The 20,378-nt window shown below is 40.0% G+C and overlaps 1 protein-coding gene and 1 pseudogene across 1 annotated transcript in view; one reads left to right on the top strand and one right to left on the bottom strand.

The window, feature by feature from the left end:
* The window catches only part of TMPRSS7 (transmembrane serine protease 7), a 47,084-nt gene extending 46,011 nt beyond the window's left edge, over positions 1–1,073 (bottom strand). The window contains exon 1 of the mRNA XM_055259455.2: positions 916–1,073. Within this exon, the coding sequence (XP_055115430.2) occupies positions 916–963 (48 nt within the window). The 5' untranslated portion in view covers positions 964–1,073. The remainder of the gene's footprint in view (positions 1–915) is intronic.
* Positions 1,074–1,619: 546 nt separating this feature from the next.
* On the top strand, positions 1,620–4,844 carry LOC129471202 (riboflavin kinase-like; annotated as a pseudogene).
* Positions 4,845–20,378: the final 15,534 nt, after the last annotated feature.

Below are 20,378 nucleotides of genomic sequence, written 5' to 3'. Positions count from 1 at the left end.
AATTGTTTCCCTTCCTCCTCCTTTATTTTCTTGTCTACCCTCTGCTATTTGATGCTGTGAATTCTTTAATAATGTATTCAAGGGTTTAGCTTCATTTAAGGAGAGATTTATACAAGTCAGGGTAACTAAACTCCAGAGACAAAATAGCTTTTAACCACACATTCTTTTAAAGGCAACAATATGGAATGCCAATGCCAAAGAAATAATCTCTCTTTTGCACTATCCTTAAGAGTTCTCTCCTTCTCTTTTCCTCTCCCTCACTCTTCTCTTCAAAATTCATGCCCTCCAGTCTTTAATCTTGCCAATTAATGGGATAATATGTGGCCACGTACACTCTGAATTATTCATGGCCCCTTCATTCTTTTTGCCAAACACCTTGTCAACCGCTGGAGTGAAGTGTCGCTTGTATCCTTTCTGGTGAAATTGAACTAGACCAGACATCATTTAATGTGGTGTCCTGCGGGAATGAGGATGGGGTTTCTAAAGAGAGAAACATTCCATTGTAGAATGAGTTGACGATGGTATCAAGCTACTTTCAAGTGCTCCCCCAAAAGAAATAAAGAAACACACAGAAATGCCAGTACATGTTGAACTGACAAAGCCAAGTTTGGATCTTTAAGTGCAGGAACACATTATAGGCAGTCTCAGTTAGCACTGATTAAATTTTAAAATGGAATTTGTGTAGAGATCAGTACAATTTCCCTGGAGTTTTAGAAAAACGGCTACAAATCAATTGCCAAGTACAGCACTTTATAATAAGCTCACATTTGTAAAACCTATTAATTAACATAAGAAGATAAAATATTTTATTGTTGTTTCCTTTATTTTTATAAGGTCATGCAATCTCATTTTACTAACAGGGTCAATAATAAATGGCATTCAATTAAGAGAGAAATTTTCTCACCCTTTACTTACTTTCAGGTCAGCAGGTGCAGCTGAAACATCACTGTTTTCTTTGTCCATTATTAGGTGTTTTGCGTGTGATCATCCAGGGGTGTCTCAAAGCCAGTTTTCGCCCCTTATATGCTCTCTTGAGAAGAATTGAGAGAACCGTCACCACATTCAAGCTAGCTTTCAGAGGAGTGGAATCAATTTACCTCCACCGGGTTCAGTTCAGAAACTGAAGCCGCCTCATTGCTATATTGTAAATGTTAAAGGGACCTAGCACTCAGCTTTGCACCCAAACTCAAGGATTCTCAATGTAACTTTCATAGGAGTCAGGCCTCTCAGAGTACAGCCAGCCTCAAGGCAAGGTTTTCTTATAAGAAACACAGTCCTACAATCCAGAAACATTTAAAAATCATTATAATTTTTTTTCTTGCATCTCCTAAAGAATATGAAGAGGTCTAATTTACAACCCTCAGCACCACATCTGAGAAGTCCTCACACCTCATTTCTCTTGCTTGGCATCTCTTGCCTGCTCCAGAAGGTTCACTCTTCAGTCCTGCTCTCAACTCTCCAGCCATACTCTCTGAGAAGCCATAATCCAAAGGGACTTTTTTCCATTTAGCTCCCCCTACTTCTTGCAGTCAGTCCTCAGTAAACCTGGGGCCCTTTCTGCTGTAAAGCCCCTGTTTCCATCTCTCCCATACTTCCCAATGTCAATCTGAATTAGATCCATGGTGGGAAGAATAATCTTGAGGGGCAGTGTCAGAATTTTTCTTAGCAGACTGGGCGAAAAAGGCAGGGATTGCTGGAACCTCATCACCCTGTGGGCACTGGGTGTCAACAGAAAGCTGATCTGTCACTCTTTAAAGGAGAAACACTGTTCTGCTGATCCAGACACAAACTTCAGCATCATTCACGGGCTGTGCATATGGCAAGTGAGAAACTGCCTGCTGAAAGTGGTGAAAGATTAGTTGAGTTGCCTCATACCTGAAATTTGATCTAACTTGGGGAAAATGAGACAGAATGACAAAAAAAAAAAAAAAAAGAATTAAGTCATGTTGTACAAACTTGCCTCTTGGGTTTTGTTATTTATTATTCACACTGATGAAATTATTAATAATGGTTTAGACTTTATAATATGACTTTTAATGGCTCATCTTTCCTGTATTATTTCTCTACCTATTTCTAGAACTAACTCATATTCCACCAATATAGGTAAAATTTGTATACTTATCAGTGGCCATTGACAAAGACTCTCTTCTTGACCAAAGTGTAGTCAGGTTACTCTGAGCTCTCTTTTCAACTAGACCTTGTCCTTGGGCCTTGTCTTTGGCCCATCTGGTCAGTTTAGCAGGAATCCCCCCACCTTGATATCTGATCACCCTTGATTTTTCTTTCTTTTTCTTTTCTTTCTTTTTTTTTTTGATTCAAGAGTGGCCTTGAAATACCCTTGATATCTGATCAAGTTCTTTATCCCCTACCTTTGATATGTAAGTCCTTGGCTGCCTGTAACAAGAATCCTGATTGGTTAGTTTAGCAAGAATGCCCCTTGATGTTTTACCTTAGTAATTTTCCATCCATGGACCCCCTCACTCTCTTCATTGGCTACTAATCCCCAGCTTTCTTTGCTGTATTTGGAACTGAGTTCAGCTCTATATCGAATTCACTTTCTCCCATTGCAACAGTGCTGAAGAAAATCTGTCTTTACAACCTTTAACTAGTGTCCCCCCAATCCTTTTTTCCCTTTCACACCACCAAGTGTGAAGTGGCAGCAAAATATCAGGAGGCTGTGTTAAATGTACCGAATTTAAAAGCAATCATAAAACCAACCGAAGGCTGCTTTTTCACTATCATCATGCCAGCAATTCTAAATAATGTCAGTGACAAAATACTCCTCCCTAAAAAAAAAAAAAAAAAAAAATTGGTGTGAGTTCTAAACAATCACTGCCACTACAACTGTTTTAATAATACTTATCTAAGTGTATAATGAGCAATTCATATTATTCATTTTTTAATAAGTGGTGAATGTCATGCAGAAATTAATTTGGAAAACTCCTAACTATAAAGTTGGTCTCAAACATGTTGTGGGTAACAACTATCTGGGGCCAGTGGTGCAGGTGGTAAAGGAATTTCCCAAGACAGTTGTAGGTAAAGAAAGGTAGATTTATTAGAGAAAGTAAGAAAATACATTGCAAGAGAGCAACAGGCAGATCAGCAAGAGAGGAGTTGACTGCAAGGAGATAAAGGCTGGCTCGGGATTTTATAGGATGGTGCTTGTGCTCAAGAGGGCCACGTGGAGTGCTGATAATGCCAAGGTTACAATGAGCTAACTTGCATTTTTCTATCAGCCAAGGGTCTGGTGATAAGTCGGGTGCGGGAAGATTGTGAGTTGAGTTACTTGTGCAGGAGGGCTACATGTCTTGGACCATGAAGAAAGGCAGACTTACAGCTCATTTGCTTTCTTCTTTTTGCTTTCCCCTGCTTCCACCAGCCCGACTCCTTTTCCCTAATTAGGACTCCACAGAATACAAGATGACTGTGACACATGTTCATTTCAAGAGTAAGCTTCTAATGGTCTGGAATCATTTGCACATACTTGGGGCAGAGTCCTTGCCTCCAACAATCCCTGTGGGATTACATATTGCTGCATTTAAAGGGAAGATTCAAAACAAGCAATAATAGCACAATGATTTTAAAGACCAAGAAACAGAACTTCAGTTATTTCATTTGTCCTTCTATGTGACCAATGAGTTAATTTATATTTAAAATTTAATACAGTTACAGAGTATGAACTGCAAGGAGTTATATTTTTATATGTAATATTCTGTATGCAGTATATATTTTGTTAATTTTATTTTTGCTAGCATAATTATATACACAAAGTTGACTAAAATTTTTCACTTTTTTTCTCACCAATATTATTATTAGTTTTATTTCATGATTCCTCCTGAAAACAATTTTACTGTATAGGAGAAGAGATTGTTGAGAAATGATCCACTCTAAGGAGAAGCAGCCCCTGAGTAGCTGGGCAGCTTCTGTAGGGTCAACAGTGTGAAGGACCCACCACAGGGTGTCGTTGGCACCGCCTGGTAACTGGTGAGTCCATCGGCCAGCAGAGCTCATACCCACATTCCCAGATTAGTCCAGGGGGTCCAGGCACGACCTCAACTGCGGCTCTTCCAGATGCATGGAGGCTGCACCACCGCCCATGCCCTGAGTGCATGGCATCAGGAGGCTCCAGCCATACTTCTGCTGGAGCCAAGTGGTGCAGAGCCCGGGCCACTGCTCCAAGTAGCTGGGCATCTCCACAGCTAACTATCCAGAATAAGTGGTAGATAACCTTCCAACTGGTGTATCCACTGCATTTATCATGGTTGGGCCGATTTGGAAGTGGAAATGTCCCTAAGATGGTGGCGAACATAGGGTGGAATCCATACTGCAAAAATACCAAAAAAATCCACAAAAACTCCTACCATGCATGCCTTTAAAGAGGACTTCTGGCTGGGCACAGTGGCTCATAGCTGTCATCCGAGCACTTTGAAAGGCCAAGGGAGGAGGATCACTTCAAGCCAGGAGTTTGAGACCAGCATGGGCAACCTAGCTGTACAACCTGTTTGTACAAAAAAAAAAAAAAAAAGCCAGGTGTGGTTGTTTGCCATTAGTCCTAGCTACTCTTTGGGAGGCTGAGGTAGTAGGATCTCATGGGCACAGGAGTTTGAGGCTGCAGTGAACTAGGACTTCTGTGGGAAAATCCTCAATGTGACTATCGTTGGCTACCTCATAAAGGAAATTATTAATCAGAAAAAAACTTCTTGGATTCTTTAGAGTCACTTGTTTCAGCAATTCACGGTGATATTGAGGAAGCTAAGAAACGATGTGATTTACCAGAACATTTGAAACTCAAAGAAGACAATTTCTTCCAGGTTCCTAAAAGCAAAATGATGAATGGCCACTGATGAAAAAAATCATCTTATTTATTCATTCACACTTTTCTAGTGAAACTATAACTGCTCATAACTCTGCAGTCTCATCTTGGTTGTATTTTAAAAACCAAACATTTCCCTACAGCTATTAATTAGTTTAAACAGTGCACTGCAGTTACCATTTTATGTTTCAACCGTTAAACCCATCAGGACGTAGTACAAAAGAGATTCATTTAAAAATCAATATTATTTTTATTTAATATGTTGATTCAAATGCATCCCTAGAAAGGTATCGGTCTTATCATGGAAATGAAATGTATATAAGTATGGATAAAAAGGCAAGTCACTAGTTTGATGTGAGAAGTATAATTCTCATGGTAAAATACCAGCATATATGTACTCATATAGATTTACTGCTCAACAGAGGGGGCTTATAAAAGTAAATGCACTAAACAGAAGGTTGATAGTTTATTATAATCCTAAGAGGAAAAATCTAGATTTTGTACTTTTTTGATATTTTGTACATTAATATATTATCATAAACGTGAGGACAGTTGGGAAATATTATTTTAGTCATTTCCTTTATGAGGTCACATCACTGTATCATCTTCATTTTTGTATGACACTGCCTCAATTTATGGACTAGACACCCTCTGCCTATCATGGTTTTTGTGTTTATATTTTAAGACAGCAGAATAAGTGTTTTTTGAATCTGTAGGTCTCATTTTTGTGTTGGATAACTCTTTTTATCTTTTAACATTTTGTGTTGGATAACCCTTTTTATCTTTTATCTTTTTAACAGTAGATGTCTCTGTCCTGCAACAATTTTTTTTTACTTTGGTTCTTTCTTCCTTTAAATGATTGTCAATGTCAGTTTATTCCATTTAGAATATCCTACAACTGTATACTTAAAAGAGATTGCATCTGTCCATACCATTCCATTCTTTCACTATAGAACAGTGATTAAGTGTCTGTATGTATTGCATTTTATAGAAAAAACAAAACAGCAAACTTCATCCTTAGTTTTCCTTAAGATTTAAATGAACATGTAGCCGTTCATTTATATGTACTAGTTTTTTAAAGGCCACAAAACTATTGAGCCAGTTAAACTATAAAATAATTAGAAAGTTATTTATTTTTAATGCAAGTATATGTTCTGGAGCAAATCTAAATTGCTGTAGTTGCATACACACAATGTAATTTGATGCTTGTCTAAAGAGTGCTTGTAGCTTCAGGGAAATGCATAAAATTTTACTTAAATAATTTTCGTAATATGGATTTTTTCCTCCTACTAACTGTATGATTTTTGGCCATTTGAGTCTTTTTCTTTATACCAGAAGAAAGTTGAAATCTTTGGATATTTAGGAAATTAAGATTACAGGTTGTGTTGGGCTCCTCAAACAGCATCTTGCATCATTGTTCACTTTAGCAACAGATTTGGTGGTAAATGGGGGTCAAGGTTGGAGTAGAACTATGCAAAAGCTATTTTTAAAGATAACTCATTATGCATCAGTTTCCCCTAATCTGCATAGGTGAATTAGAACTGATTTTAATTAAAATATTTTAAATTATTTAGAAAAGCATATAAAGTTGTTGGAAAAGAGAAAATCATACATAAACTCAGTTGGATTGTGTTTTACTTTTTGGTGTATGTATTTATGGCAAACAATATAGTTTTTGGCTTCTTTATATTTTATAGAAATATTTAGAAAACATAATTGTAAATGTTAGAAATCCTATGCTTGAAAGAAGCCTCATTTATCATGGATTTTTGAAGCAAAATTAAAAACAAACATGGAAATTGTAAAAATATTTGTGCTTGTTTTGTCTGAATAGATTGCTGCTAATTATGTTCTCCTTAGGTGTGTGAAAGTTATTTGATGTTTTATTGTCATCTTGCATTTTGTTAAATAGCCATCACTTTTGAAAATCAAAGGGTATCCTTGTTTAAGAATTGTGTCAGCATTTTTCAAAATTTTATATTATTTATGTATTATAATAAATTACTATAGTACCATTTTGATTAGTCTGAATGTCTTCAGGCTTTGAAATAAATCTTGACCAAGTGATACAAAACAAAATACAGAAAGAAATGATCTACTCTAAGTGAGCAGATATATGATAAAGCAACTACAGCAAAATGTTAATGGTAGAATCTAGGTGTGGGTTTATGCATTTACACTATAAAATTATTTCAACTGCTTGTTTGAAATTTTTCTTAATAAAATGTTGAGGGGAAAATGATCGTCTCTGAGAGTCAAATACACTAGATAAGTCACTGGTTTTGAGTGATGATGGCAAAGAAAGCTGGAATGTAAGATAAGCAAGCTTGCAACAAGCTTGATGAGCGAGTATACATTGATCTCCTTGTTGTTTTTTACTGGTATGGAAGTTCTGGCACAGAGTCCTTTCACCAGAGTCATATGTTCAACAGAGCATATGACCAAAGACAATCGCGATGGCCAGGTACATGCTGATGTTTTCCATCATAAGCAGTTTAGAAGATGGGGAGAGATTTCTATTTCTTCCCAGGAGCAAAGGCCCCTGTGCTAAGGGAAGAAGGGTAGGTGTCCGAAAGCTGGCCTTCTAAGCAGATAGTGTACAGTGATCTAGATCAAAGGAGAAATATTTCTCCATTGCATTTAGCAGTGATTATTGGGAGCAAACACGTAATCAATACATGAATTCAACACACGAAAACACTAGATGTTTCAGCCTTCCATCCCTGTGCTGAGACTAGCATATTGTGAAGACAGGATGTAAGTCCAAATCATCTATCTAATGTGAACAAGGTTCTGCACTCCTGGCATAGGAGGCACTTAGCAGCGGGAGGTGATACTTTCATCTTTGCCTAAGCAGAGGAGAGGTCAGCTCTTCAGAAATTGGTAAGTGTCTTTCTGCTGCTTAGGACCCACTTCTCCCTATTATGATAAGTGGCTGTGTGCAAAGTTGCCATCTGATCACCACTGTCCACTGAGTTACCTGCAGAGGGGGAGTAAATCCTGAGGAATCTCAAGGTTGCACAGGATGCTGGGAAGTCAGCCAGCCACTTAACATTATCATTCTCTGTGTCCTGTAATAGACTCGTATGACAATGATCCCGGCTTCCCTTTCCCTGGTGACTTGCAGGGAGCATGATTCTAATCTTTTGGGTCACATCACATGGATTTTTTTTTTTTTTTTCGAGACGGAGTCTCATTCTGTCGCTTCGCCCAGGCTGGAGTGCAGTGGTGCGATCTCAGCTCACTGCAAGCTCCGCCTTCCGGGTTCACGCCATTCTCCTGCCTCAGCCTCCCGAGTAGCTGGGACTACCGGCGCCCACCACCACGTCCGGCTAATTTTTTTTTTTTCTTTTTTTTTTTGTATTTTTAGTAGAGATGGGGTTTCACCGTGTTAGACAGGATGGTCTCGATCTCTGGACCTCGTGATCTGCCCTCCTGGGCCTCCCAAAGTGCTGGGATTACAGGCACAAGCCACCGCGCCCGGCCATGGATCTTTTTTAAAAGTGAAATTGTAGTGTGGCATCTGAAATCTGGGCTATTGCAATATCCTCTTAACTGCTTTTCCTTCTGTAGGCTCATCTGCCACACTCCGACCCATGAGTACATCACTGTTAGTAAATCTCCCTAAAATGATTCTAACGTCACTTCCATCTTTAACAAATGGCAGCCCTTTTGTTCAGTCCCTCTAGCCTGGCATTCGAGTTTTCCTCAGTGTGGCTCCAGGCTGCCTTTCTAACTGTGTACTCCTGTCACATACACTAACCCTGTTCTGTCAAATCATGCATTTTCCATTTTTATTCCTCCATTTATTCATCCATCTATCTGTTAACTCAATATTTATTTCATGCCTACTATATGACACATCAAATATTTCAAAACTGAATAAAACCTATTGCTGCCCTTAAAAAGCTCTCATTGGAGGGGGCAGAAATGCAAATGACTGATTATAAGATTATGTAATAAATATTATAACAGAGATGTGAACAAATGCCCTAGAACTTTAGAGGAAGCTGATATTAACAGCCCTCTCCCCTGAATTTCGTGCCCCCAGCGCATATTGCTATTCAAATCCTAACCACTTTCCACACCCTACTTATAGCTCTCCTCCATGCTTTTGCACCCCACCCCATGACACTCTCTTTTTCCTAACTCAAAACCTTTATGGTACATACTAATACTTGAGACTTTAAATAATGTAATAATTAATCAAGCACTACTTTGTAGCATCTATCATCTGTCTTGTTGGCTATTTAATTTGTCATATGGATATCCTATCTCCAACTAAACTCCAGGCTCCTTGAAGACAAGGTCCCTGTATTATATCCTTCAATGTAATAACCTTGGGAAGGGGCAATCGGTGATAGCCTCTTCAGGAATTAGTTAGGTCTGGGATTTGTTTGCACCTTATTTACAAGCGAGTAAGTTAGCCTGTTAACTGTTTTATGGATGGTAGCAAAAGACACAAGATTCACGGCTCAGCAAACAGCATGAGTGTCAGTGGGTGTCCCACAGGGGTGATACAACATGGTCCAGATGGATGCCGCATCTGCAGTGGGTTTCCATTGCAGCCGAGGAATGCAGAGTTTGGAAAATCCACCGTTTTTACAGCAAACAGTAAGCAAACCTGCTCATTGTCCAAGAAGGAGACATTACCTCCTCCCACAGGGCCTGCAAACACACCCTGAGAAATGGCCAAGATGGGGAGCAGTAGGGGCCTTGTATTCTTGGCATACACAGCGTATTCGTTTCCCAGGGCTGCCACAAATTGGAAGGCTAAAACCACAGAAATTTATTGTCTCACAGTTTTAGAGGCTAAAAATCCAAAATCAAGGTGTTGGCTGGGTCATGTGCCCTCTGAAACCTGTAGGGTAGAATTTTTTCTCGTGTTTTCCTAGCAGCTGCAGCTGCAGCTGCAGCCCTTCAGTCTCTGTGTTTATCATCACATGGCATTCTCCCCGGTGTGCCTCTGTGCTGCTTCTTTTATAAGGACACCAGCCTTGTTGGATTAAGGGTCCATTTTACTCTACCATAACCTCATATTAACCAATTACATCTGCAGTAACGCCATTTCCAAATAATATTACATTCCAAGGTGATGGGAGTTAGACTTCAACGTATGTTTTTTGGAGACATAATTCAATGCATAACACCCAATAAGGCCTGTAGGATATTGACAGACTTGGAGAACTGTCTCTCTCAACAGAGTAAACTTGCCTCTAATAGACAGCACTGCAAAAATTCTAGAGCCAGGTCATATTCTGAGGTAGGTGTAGGTGGCATTCTTACCATTTCATCCAGATGTTATCCTGAAATCCTACTCTACTCTTCTGACTCTCCCTCTATGGTAGAGAGCGGGAGGATGGTTCAGTGTGATTTATTTATGGTCAAGAAGGAATTATGATGATTCATTAGTACATGATCCATGGTCAGCCATATTACAAGAAGTGAATGTTCAGACAAGATTGTCCTGCTATTCAACTAGACCAGTAATGGGAGAGTTAATGGGTGAAAAGCATCTTTTCTTTGCATTCAATGGACATGTAGAAAATATCTCTTTTCCTTTTTTGATTGCCTACTATGAGAAGCACTCAATTCAGTATGAACATGTGACTGGGCTAAGGGACACTGAGGTAAACTAGTCCAGAAGCCATTCTACCTCACATACCTAACCAGACAAACCCTAGTAGGCACAGATTGTCCTCAGGTGGCAAACAGCACTGTCACAGAAAGCTGCCACCTCACTGAGCTGGTGTAGCATCTGGCTCACAGCAGGAGCTGAATCTGATTTATGTTTGATGAAGAAATGAACCTGCTGTACTAAAAAGTACTGACTTTGGAAATAGTACAAAGGTCACTAGATTACAAAGGGATGCTTTTGAAAAACAACTACAAATCAGAATAACAAGATAGAATTGGGAAAATGATGAAAGGACAGAAAATGAGAAAAATTATGATAGAAATAAATGAATCAAAATGAACTTGGTACAGAGAGATATGGAATAAAAATGAGGAGTAAAAATCAGTGGAGGAGAAAACAAAAGGAACAGAACAATTAAATAATTTAAAATGTGTATTCCATGGTTTAAGTTGGCCTGGAGACCATCTCACGTCTTAGCATCCAAGGGCTGAGTTTTGCAACTGTGCAGAGTTAGCTTCTCTGCCAAATTCATCTCAGTAATGCTGTTCAGCACTCCCAGCTTCTGTGCTGTTTAGCGCTGTGTCATATCAACTTTTTCATAGACTATGCACGTTCTGGAATCTGAAATAATAACACTCAACTATTTGCTCATTACCCTAAATCATTCCCAGTTAGAGGTCCCAATGGCCTTGATATAATTTGATAATGGCAACTGAGAGAAATGACTGAGTGTATATTCTGGGAATTTCTGTCAAAAGCTCAGGTGCTTGAAAGCACAGCTAAAATCCAGATAAAAACAGTGGTGATGTGATAAAACAGAAATCCTACCTTATGTCCCCCACCCCCCAAAAAAGAAGTATTTCAAAATTAAATTAGAGGTTATATTATGCCATTTTTGTGTTGCTGTAAAGAAACTCTTCGGGAGGCCAAGGCAGATAGATCACCTAAGGTCAAGAGTTCGAGACTAGCCTGACCAACAAGGTTAAACCCCGTCTCTACTAAATACAAAAAATTAACTTGGTGTGGTGGCACATGCCTGCAATCTCAGCTACTTGGGAGGCTGAGGAAGGAGAATCGCTTGAAATCGGGTGGCAGAGGTTGCAGTGAGTTGAGATTGCACCATTGCACCCCTGCCTGGGCAACAAGAGCAAAACTCCGTCTCAACACACACACACACACACACACACACACACACACACACTCACAAAGAAAGAAACCGAGACTGGGTAATTTATGAGGAAAAGAGGTTTAATTAGCTCATGGGTTTGTAGGCAGTACAGCAAGCATGGTGCCAGCATCTGCTTCTGGTGAGGACCTCAAGGAATGTACAATCATGGTGTATCTCTTCGTTTTCACACTGCCATAAAGAACTGCCCAACACTGGGTAATTTATAAAAGAAAGAGGTTTAATTGACTCATGGTTCTGAATGGCTGGGGAGGCCTCAGGGAACTTACAATGATGGTGGAAAGCAAAGGAGAAGCAAGGCACGGCCTCAAGCAAGTTCAAAACCCAGTAGTGCAGTCATTAAAATCTTAAAGCTCCAAAATAATCTCCTTTGACTCCATGTCCCACATCCAGGGCACAATGATATGAGGGCTGGGCTTCCAAGACCTTGGACAGCTTCATCCCCATGGCTTTACAAGGTACAGCCCCTGTGGCTGCTCTCATGCGCTGATGTTGAGTGCCTGTCGCTTTTCCAGGTGCAGGGTGTAAGCTACCAATGAATCTATCATCCTGGGGTCTGGAGGACAGTGGCCCCTTCCCACAGCTCCACTAGGAACTGCCCCAGTGGGGACTCTGCTAAGGAAGTTTGGCAGCCTCCTTCACTCTTGAACTCTGTGCACATGCAGGCTTAACATCATGTGGAAGCCACCAAGACTTAAGGATTGCACCCTCTAGAACAGCAGCCTGAACTGTACTTGGGTCCCTTTGAGCTGTAGCTAGAGCTGGAGTGGAAGGGATGGAGGGAGCAATGTCCTGAGGCTGCTCAGGGTAACAGGGCCCTAGGGTCTGGCCCCCCAAAACCATTCTTTCCTTCTAGGCTTCTGGGCCTGTCATGGGAGGGACTGCCTCAGAGATCTCAGAAATGCCTTAGAGAACTTTTTCTCATTGTCTTGGCTATTAGCATGTGGCTCTTTTTTAGTCACAGAAATCTCTTTAACAAGTGGGTTGCTCTGAAGCACTCTTGGATTCCTCTCCTCAAAAAGCTTTTCCTTTCTCTGTCACATAGGCTGCAAAGTTTCTAAACTTTTACACTCTGCTTCCCTTTTAAATATAAGTTCCAATTTTGGGTCATTTATTTGCTCCCATATCATAGTGTAGGTTGTTAGAAGCAACCACGCCGCTTCTTGAACACTTTACTGCTTAAAAATTTCCTCCATCAGAGATCCTAGGTTGTCACTCTTAAGTTCAAACTTCCACAGATCCCTAGGGCATAGCACAATACAGCCAAGTTCTTTGCAAAGGCATAACAAGGGTGACCTTTGCTCCAGTTCTCAATAAGTTCCTCATTTCCTTTTGAGACCTCATCATCCTAGACTTCACTGTCCATGTAACTATCAGCATTTTGGTCACAACCATTTAACACGTCTCTAAGAAGTTCCAAACTTTTCCTCATCTTTCTATCTCCTTCTCAGACCTCCAAACTCTTCCAATCTCTGCACATTACTCAGTTCCAAAGTTGCTTCCACACCACCAGGTATCTTTATAGCAACACCCCACTCCTTGGTACCAATTTCTGTGTTAGGCTGTTTTTGTGTTGCTGTGAAGAAATACCTGAGACTGGGTAATTTATAAGGAAAAGAAGTTTAATTGACTCCTGGATCTCCAGGCAGTACAGAAAACATGGTGCCAGCATCCGCTTCTTTTGAGGGCCTCAGGAAGATTACAGTCATGGCAGAAGGCAAAGGAGAGCTAGTGCATTACATGGCCAGAGGGAGCGAGAGGAAGAGTGGTGGGGGAGGTGCTACACACTTCCAAACAACTAGATCTTGTGAGAATTCACTCACTCATCACCAAGGGGATGGCACTAAGCCAATCATGAAGCATATGCCACCATGATCCAAATGCCTCCCACGGGGTCCCACCTCCAACTTTAACATGGGGGATTACATTTCAACATGAGATTTGGTGGGGACAAATATCCAAACCATATCAGATCCTTTCTACTAAAGATTGCTTTGGCTTTCCAACCTTTCCTATCCTAATTGAGGAGCCATATAGTGCTGGAACAGTCGTTTTTTTGTTTTTGCTTTTTTACTTTTTTTTACTGGTTTTGTTTTCATTTTGCAATCATAGGTTCAGTTTTGTTCCTGGCAACACATGCAATGTTGTGTTTCTGTTTGTGTGACACTAGCTACTTAACTGATTTTTATTTATTTCCACTGGCATCTCTAATAGGTGTTAATTCAGCAGAGGGTCCCCTGGCTGTTGCATTCTAACTGATCTCCTTGGAGAATTCTAAAATATGGTTGATTAGGTTCATGGACCCAGCAACAGGATGCAGGAGCCTCCAGTGGAATTTTACTACTTCCCCAGCAGGCTAAGTGCCTCTGACTTTCTGAGGGAACTTGCTGGCATCCTCACACTGTCTCATCAAGCATAAAGGGCATATGAGTGGATGTCTCTGCTATGTTATCATTCAGTACATCAATTTGCTCCAATGGGCTGGAAATAGTTTTATCTTAAATGGTATTTTTGCACTTCTGTCATAAGTTAAATTTCACTAGAAGTCCTTGACGGTACTCGCCTACAGTTAGCCACAGCTGCCAAATCCCCTTACTCAGAGATACAGGCTCTTCAGATTCACTGATAAAATGCCTTAGTGTTTCAGCAAATCAGTGGAGGATGGAATCTGTCCACAGGGCTGGTATCACACTGTGAGAATCATTGTCCTCCACAGTAATCCAAAGTCGTGAGGCATGACTGCACAGTTAGAGGGACTGTGCTGACTCTCTTTTTTTTTTTTTGAGGCAGAGCCTCACTCTTCTGCACAGGCTGCCTCCCAGATTTAAGAGATTCTCCTGCCTCAGCCTCCCGAGTAGCTGGGAGTACAGGCACCTGGCACCACGCCAGGCTATTTTTTGTATTTTTAGTCGAGACAGGATTCTACCATGTTGACCAGGCTGGTCTCAAACTCGAACACCTGGCCTCAGGTGATCCACCTGCCTCAGCCTCCCAAAGTGCTGGGATTACAGGCATAAGTCACTGCACCTGGCCCTGGCTCTTCTTATGAGTGACCTACATCAGCTAAGGGAGAGTCTGTTCCTTAAATACCCTGAGGGTATTATGGCGTCTGACATATAGCAGGTGCTCAGTAAGTCTTGGCTGTTATATTAATTAAATTCAAAACGTCTATTAATTAGATTAATAACATCTATTAATTACTATGAAGTAATGAATACAACATTGCCAAAGACCTAGTTTTACCATCTTTATTCCTTTTACTACAGAGAGGAGTGTTGTGACTTTTCCTTCTCAAAATTAAATTTTGTGTCCAAGGAGAATAACTCACTCATTTGATCCTAATCCTGGTCCTAAATAAAAGATCCCAAAGAAAAAAAGTTACATGACATCTGCACAGCTATGCAAGAATGATTCCAATCAAGAAACATATGTTAAACTTTCAAATGTAAAACAAGCTACTTGAATATTGGTTATTTATATACACAAGGGTGCTCTGAACTCAGGAAAGAAATACATATTTTGAATTTAGGCCAGAGAACTGCACCTATCTGTACTTTCCTGATTTATAGACTGGTAAGCTCTTCATTGTGAGTTCCTACTGGGGAAAGAGTAAGTGTTAATTTAGTACAGGGACCACGTCTTCACTCATGTATCCACCAGAGCTCAGCACCGTCCCTAGGATGTGGAAGGGGGCACTGTATAGTAGAATTCAGAAGGCTTTGGAATCAATGCTCAGAGTTCAAATTTCAGTTCTTCCTCTTACTATTTGTGGACCCTTGGACAATCCCTTAGGCTCTCTATACCTCACTTTCCTTATCTGGTAAATTACATAAATACTCACCTTATGGGGTTGTTATAAGTATCAAAGGATATGAAATATATAGAGTGCCTGACACTTAGTAAGTGTTAAATAAATACCTGCTACAGTTTGAATGTACATGTTCCTCCAAAATTCATATGTTGGAACTCAAGCCCCCAAGGTGATGGTATTAAAAGATGGGACTTGTGTGGTGATTAGGCCATGAGGGTTCTGTGGTCATTAATGGGGTTAATGCCCTTATAAATGGGGCTTCAGAGAGCTGCCTAGGCCTTTCGTTTCTTCTGCCATGTGAGGACACAGCATTTGTCCCCACTGAAGGACACAGCAACAGGGTGCCATCTTGCAAACAGAGGGCAAGCCCTTACCAAACACCACATCTGTTTTTTTTTTGATCCTGTACTTCTCAGCCTCCATAACAATGGGAAATACATTTTTAATGTTTATAAATTACCCAGTCTAAGGTATTTTGTTATAGTAGCCCAAATAGACTAAGGCAATTTCTATCAAGTGAAATTCCCATAGGTCATTATTTTTTTCCCTTTAGTTTGTTCTGAAATGGAATTTCTTCATAAGAAATTTCTTTATAAGGCAGAGTTCCTTATTTTGCAATCTGTGCGAGCTAAGCTCATCCCATCATAAGACTGATGCAATGTTCTCCCAAAGAATTATCGATTCAAAACTGTGGAACAAGGCCAGGCACGGTGGCTCATGCCTATAATCCCAACACTTTGGGAGGACAGGCAGTCAGATCATTGGAGATCAGGGGTTCAAGACCAGGCTGGCCAACACGGTGAAACCCCATCTTTACTAAAAATACAAAAAATCAGTCGGGCGTGGTGGCACATGACTGTAGTCCCAGTTACTTGGGAGTCTGAGGCAGGAGAATCTCTTGAGGCCAGAAGGTGGAGGTTGCAGTGAGCTGAGATCATTGCCACAGCACTCTAGCCTAGGTGACAGAGTGAGTAAGACACCATCTCAAAAAAAAAAAAAAAAGAATGTGGAACCAGAATGGATCTTTAACTTTATCCTCCAGAAGGCCATTCAATATCTGTCTCATTAAAACAAAGGTCAGTAGGACAGTATTTACCCTAAACTCATTTAAACCACAGTGAGATTTATTCTTGCCCTTCAACATAGCTTTACTTTTCAACTTAGGGCTTTCCAACTCAGGGTTATAAAAGCTGACATATTTATTTTGAGTCTATATTATAGACTCACAGCCATGTCATATCTTTGATTTCACTGAGTAGTAAATCAATTAACTACATTTCACAATGCTTTCTTGTCTAAGACATTCAAATTGAATTCTGGAAACAGTAATTTCTGTTCTGGTATCATATTTTTCAGTAATTTTTACCAGCCAACCCTTCTGTTTTTAGCAATCCTATTTACTTCATACAATTTTACTTCATACAGTCATTAACAAGCATAAGGCTGGGCATGGTGGCTTATGCCTGTAATCCCAGCACTCGTGGAGGCCGAGGCAGGCGGATCACCTGAGGTTGGGAATTTGAGACCAGCTGGACCAACATGGAGAAACCCATCTCTACCAAAAAATAGAAAATTAGCAGGGTGTGGTGGCACATGCCTGTAATTCCAGCTTGGGAGGCTGAGGCAGGAGAATCGCTTGAATCTGGGAGGCGGAGGTCACAGTGAGCCGAGATCACACCATTGCACTCCAGCCTGGGCAACAAGAGCGAAACGCTGTCTCAAATAAATAAATATTAAATAATAAAACAAGCATGAATTGCTCACAGATCCAATGTGCTCTGTGGCAGAAATGAAAAACACTGGGATTTGTGGCAAGGTATCCAGCCACCATAAAATTTCTTTGCAGCTGCCTAGGAAAAACACCAAATTCCACTAAACATCCTAGCATGCAGATGGTGTCTTTCAAAATATTCACAATTTTTTAAAAAGTGATAATGCTGATGAGAGTGTATGGAAATGGCCACATATACTTAGCAGGTGAGCCTCTAAACTGGTAGTATGGATGGTAGTTTGACAATATTAATCAAAAATGGATACTTATCACTAGGAAATTATCCTAAGGTAATTATTACAAAGATATAGCTATAAGGATGTTTCTTATAGAATTAATTTTAATGATGAAATTTGAGAACATTTTAAAATCCAACAATAAAGGTTTAATTAAATGAAAATGATACATCCATTCAAAAGATTTTCAAGGAAAAATTATGCAGTCATTTCCATGTAGAACTTTCCATGTAGAAAGGACCAGCTTCCTCATTTGGTCTTGTTGGGACACCCCATTGAGTCAGACTTTCCTACTTCCTGAGAAGGTATCTACCCTCCCCTTGTATCTGATAGGTTGTAGCTGTGAGAAACTGGTTTATTACCAAAGGACTGTAGAAATGAAGATATTCTCAATATGTTATGCAGATTACATATGCATTTTAATTTGCTAGGATGAGATGCACTAAATTGTGGGTTGTGGTTATCCTGGAGGATGGAATTAGAGAGGGTCTTTACATTCCCCAAATTGTTGAATATTTTACAATGTTTTATCAAGGGAAAAATCTATTTTGAAATTTGATAAAAGGGAATAATTATCTTGCTGGCCCATTGTACAAATACCTTGAAGATACAGTGACAGTCAATAAATTAAGCATGATAAACATTAAGTAAGATCTGTGTTATTAATAAAGCAGCAGCAAAATAATAAAGCAGGTACAAACCAACATCTAAGAATCACCCTGTGTTTTCCAAGGAGCTTTGCCTCAGAGACTCATCTATTATGGATTATGTCACAACTGCTTGCTGCAATACAAAGCAACTTTGACTTAATATATTGAAGAAAGGATTAATGTTTAAAAATACACAATTATCTTTCTTTTGTTTGCTGGGTGCACATGTTGGCAAACAACTGTTTTGACATGAAAATTCCCATTTCTAGGTATGAGCTGAGAGGAGTGAAAAAAAAAAGAAAATTTTTATTTCTACAATTTTCAGCATGTTATCATCACACGGAGAAAAATTGAGTACCAGAGGCCCAGAAGAATCCTTCTCATTTGGCCCCCTAGCCAGTGGTTTTAATAGCACAGTAGGTGTATTACTAACACAGGGTTTACATAATGACTATTCAGAGTTTACTCTCACTCAGTCACCACTGCTTGCAATTAGAAAAAAGTACATAGCATGCTAATTGGGTCTATAATTTGAGAAAGAAGAAAGATTGCTCTTTTAAAAAAATGGACTTGACTATACTTTGGATCCAATCAAGCTATTACATTATTTCCTGTAGCTGAAATGCATAAACAAACTATCAAGAATTGGCACCTACCATTTGAAATGGTTCTCAAACAATGCTTGGGAGCAGAGACGCTGATCTTAGGAGGTGTAGTGACCTTAAGCTTGTTTATCATGTGCACAGTGTGAAGGCATTACCAGGCCCATGCAAAAGATGGCCTGGAGTCTACATTATTCAAGAAGCTGACCTTGGCCAGTTTAAATGTGGAAATTTCACTTCTAAAATGTCCAAGGGAAACAGGCTTTAAAAGCACTCACAAGAATGATGTGCTCATTTCTGCCAATAATGCTACTACAATTTAAAATTTTATCTTTGTGTTTTACAGTTACCATAGCAGTGAAAGATTCATAGTCAACAGAATTGTTTCAATTTCAATGACTGATTAAATTAGCAGTTTTGCTAATGTGAGGCCGTGCCAATTAACTTTATTATCTACAGTAGTGCTGCACTCTAGTACGCCATTAAAGCTTTCTGCGAATTGTAACTAAAATGGCAGAATGCCTGCAAATAAAAAACAAGATCCTACTACTTGACTGCAAATGCAAAGTGGGAAAAGCGGGAAAAAAAATCTCAGGCTTTAGCTTGGATCACTTCTGGTGACTTTCGGGAAAATATATCGAGACAGATATTCTTTGGAACTACACACTGGATTATCATTCTCTACCCTAATCGCCACCACTCAGGGTAAACCTCTGCTCTAGGGCCTCAAATTTTTTCAAGAGCCTCGTCTCTAGGTTACAATTATTAGATACGACTGAAGGGTTGGGAGTCTCCATGGGGGGGCGTGGGTTGCATCGTGTTGGGAGGAGAAATATCCAGGTGCTGGCAAGTCTACCTGTGCTCTTTTTACCTGCTCCTCACTCCAGCTGGGCTCCAGCACAGCCCTGAACTTAGCAAGCTGATTCCTGCTGGCTCTGAACTGATTTTGCTGTTTTCTCACCTCTCTGTGTCACTGGTACAGCTAGGGCAATGTGGGAGCCAGAACAGGGCACATCCTGAAAGTTCTCTCCCAATCCATCCCCTTCCTGATGGAGGCTATTTCCCTAGGGCCCCTACCCCCAATCCCAAACAGGGACCTAGACACCTTCTGTTTCTCCAGGACTTTCCTCCCAGTTTTATTTCACTTTTTGGGATCCATCGGCCTCCCTCTCTTACTTTTATGGCAACTCTAAGGTAAGGTTTTAGGAAATAATTCAGCTGCCGTGGCTGGGAGACATCTTTCCGGGAATAGGCAGTTCACCAGTAGCTGTCAAAGGGTCACTAGAACTTCCAGCAGATACAGTAAACTGTTTAGGTGACCCACAGGCCAATTTTCTTTAGCATAATGGTTTTTCCTTTTTTCTTTTACATTAAAGGTCTTTTTAAAAATGTTATACTGAACCCTAATATGTAATATAGATATATCAGAGCTGCTGTGGTTGAAGCAGGAATGGAGGCCCAGGGTTCTGCCTCCTCAGCAGCCCTGCCCCCACAGGGATCCCATAGGAACCTCTGGGTAAACCTAGAACTGCAGAGAACAAAGAGAGAACACAGTCCAAAAAACTACCATCCAAACATTTAGAGTGTGGCAATGTCTATACTTTCAGCTATTTTATCTTTTTCTTGTTATCCATTAGATGGATAAAATACCTTATTTCTTTTCTTACTAGA

This window comes from Symphalangus syndactylus, chromosome 21 (assembly GCF_028878055.3).
Source record: "Symphalangus syndactylus isolate Jambi chromosome 21, NHGRI_mSymSyn1-v2.1_pri, whole genome shotgun sequence".
In the NCBI taxonomy this organism is placed as follows: domain Eukaryota; kingdom Metazoa; phylum Chordata; class Mammalia; order Primates; family Hylobatidae; genus Symphalangus; species Symphalangus syndactylus.
The sequence above is the reverse complement of the archived record's forward strand: the minus strand, read 5'-3'. Positions and strand labels throughout refer to the sequence as shown.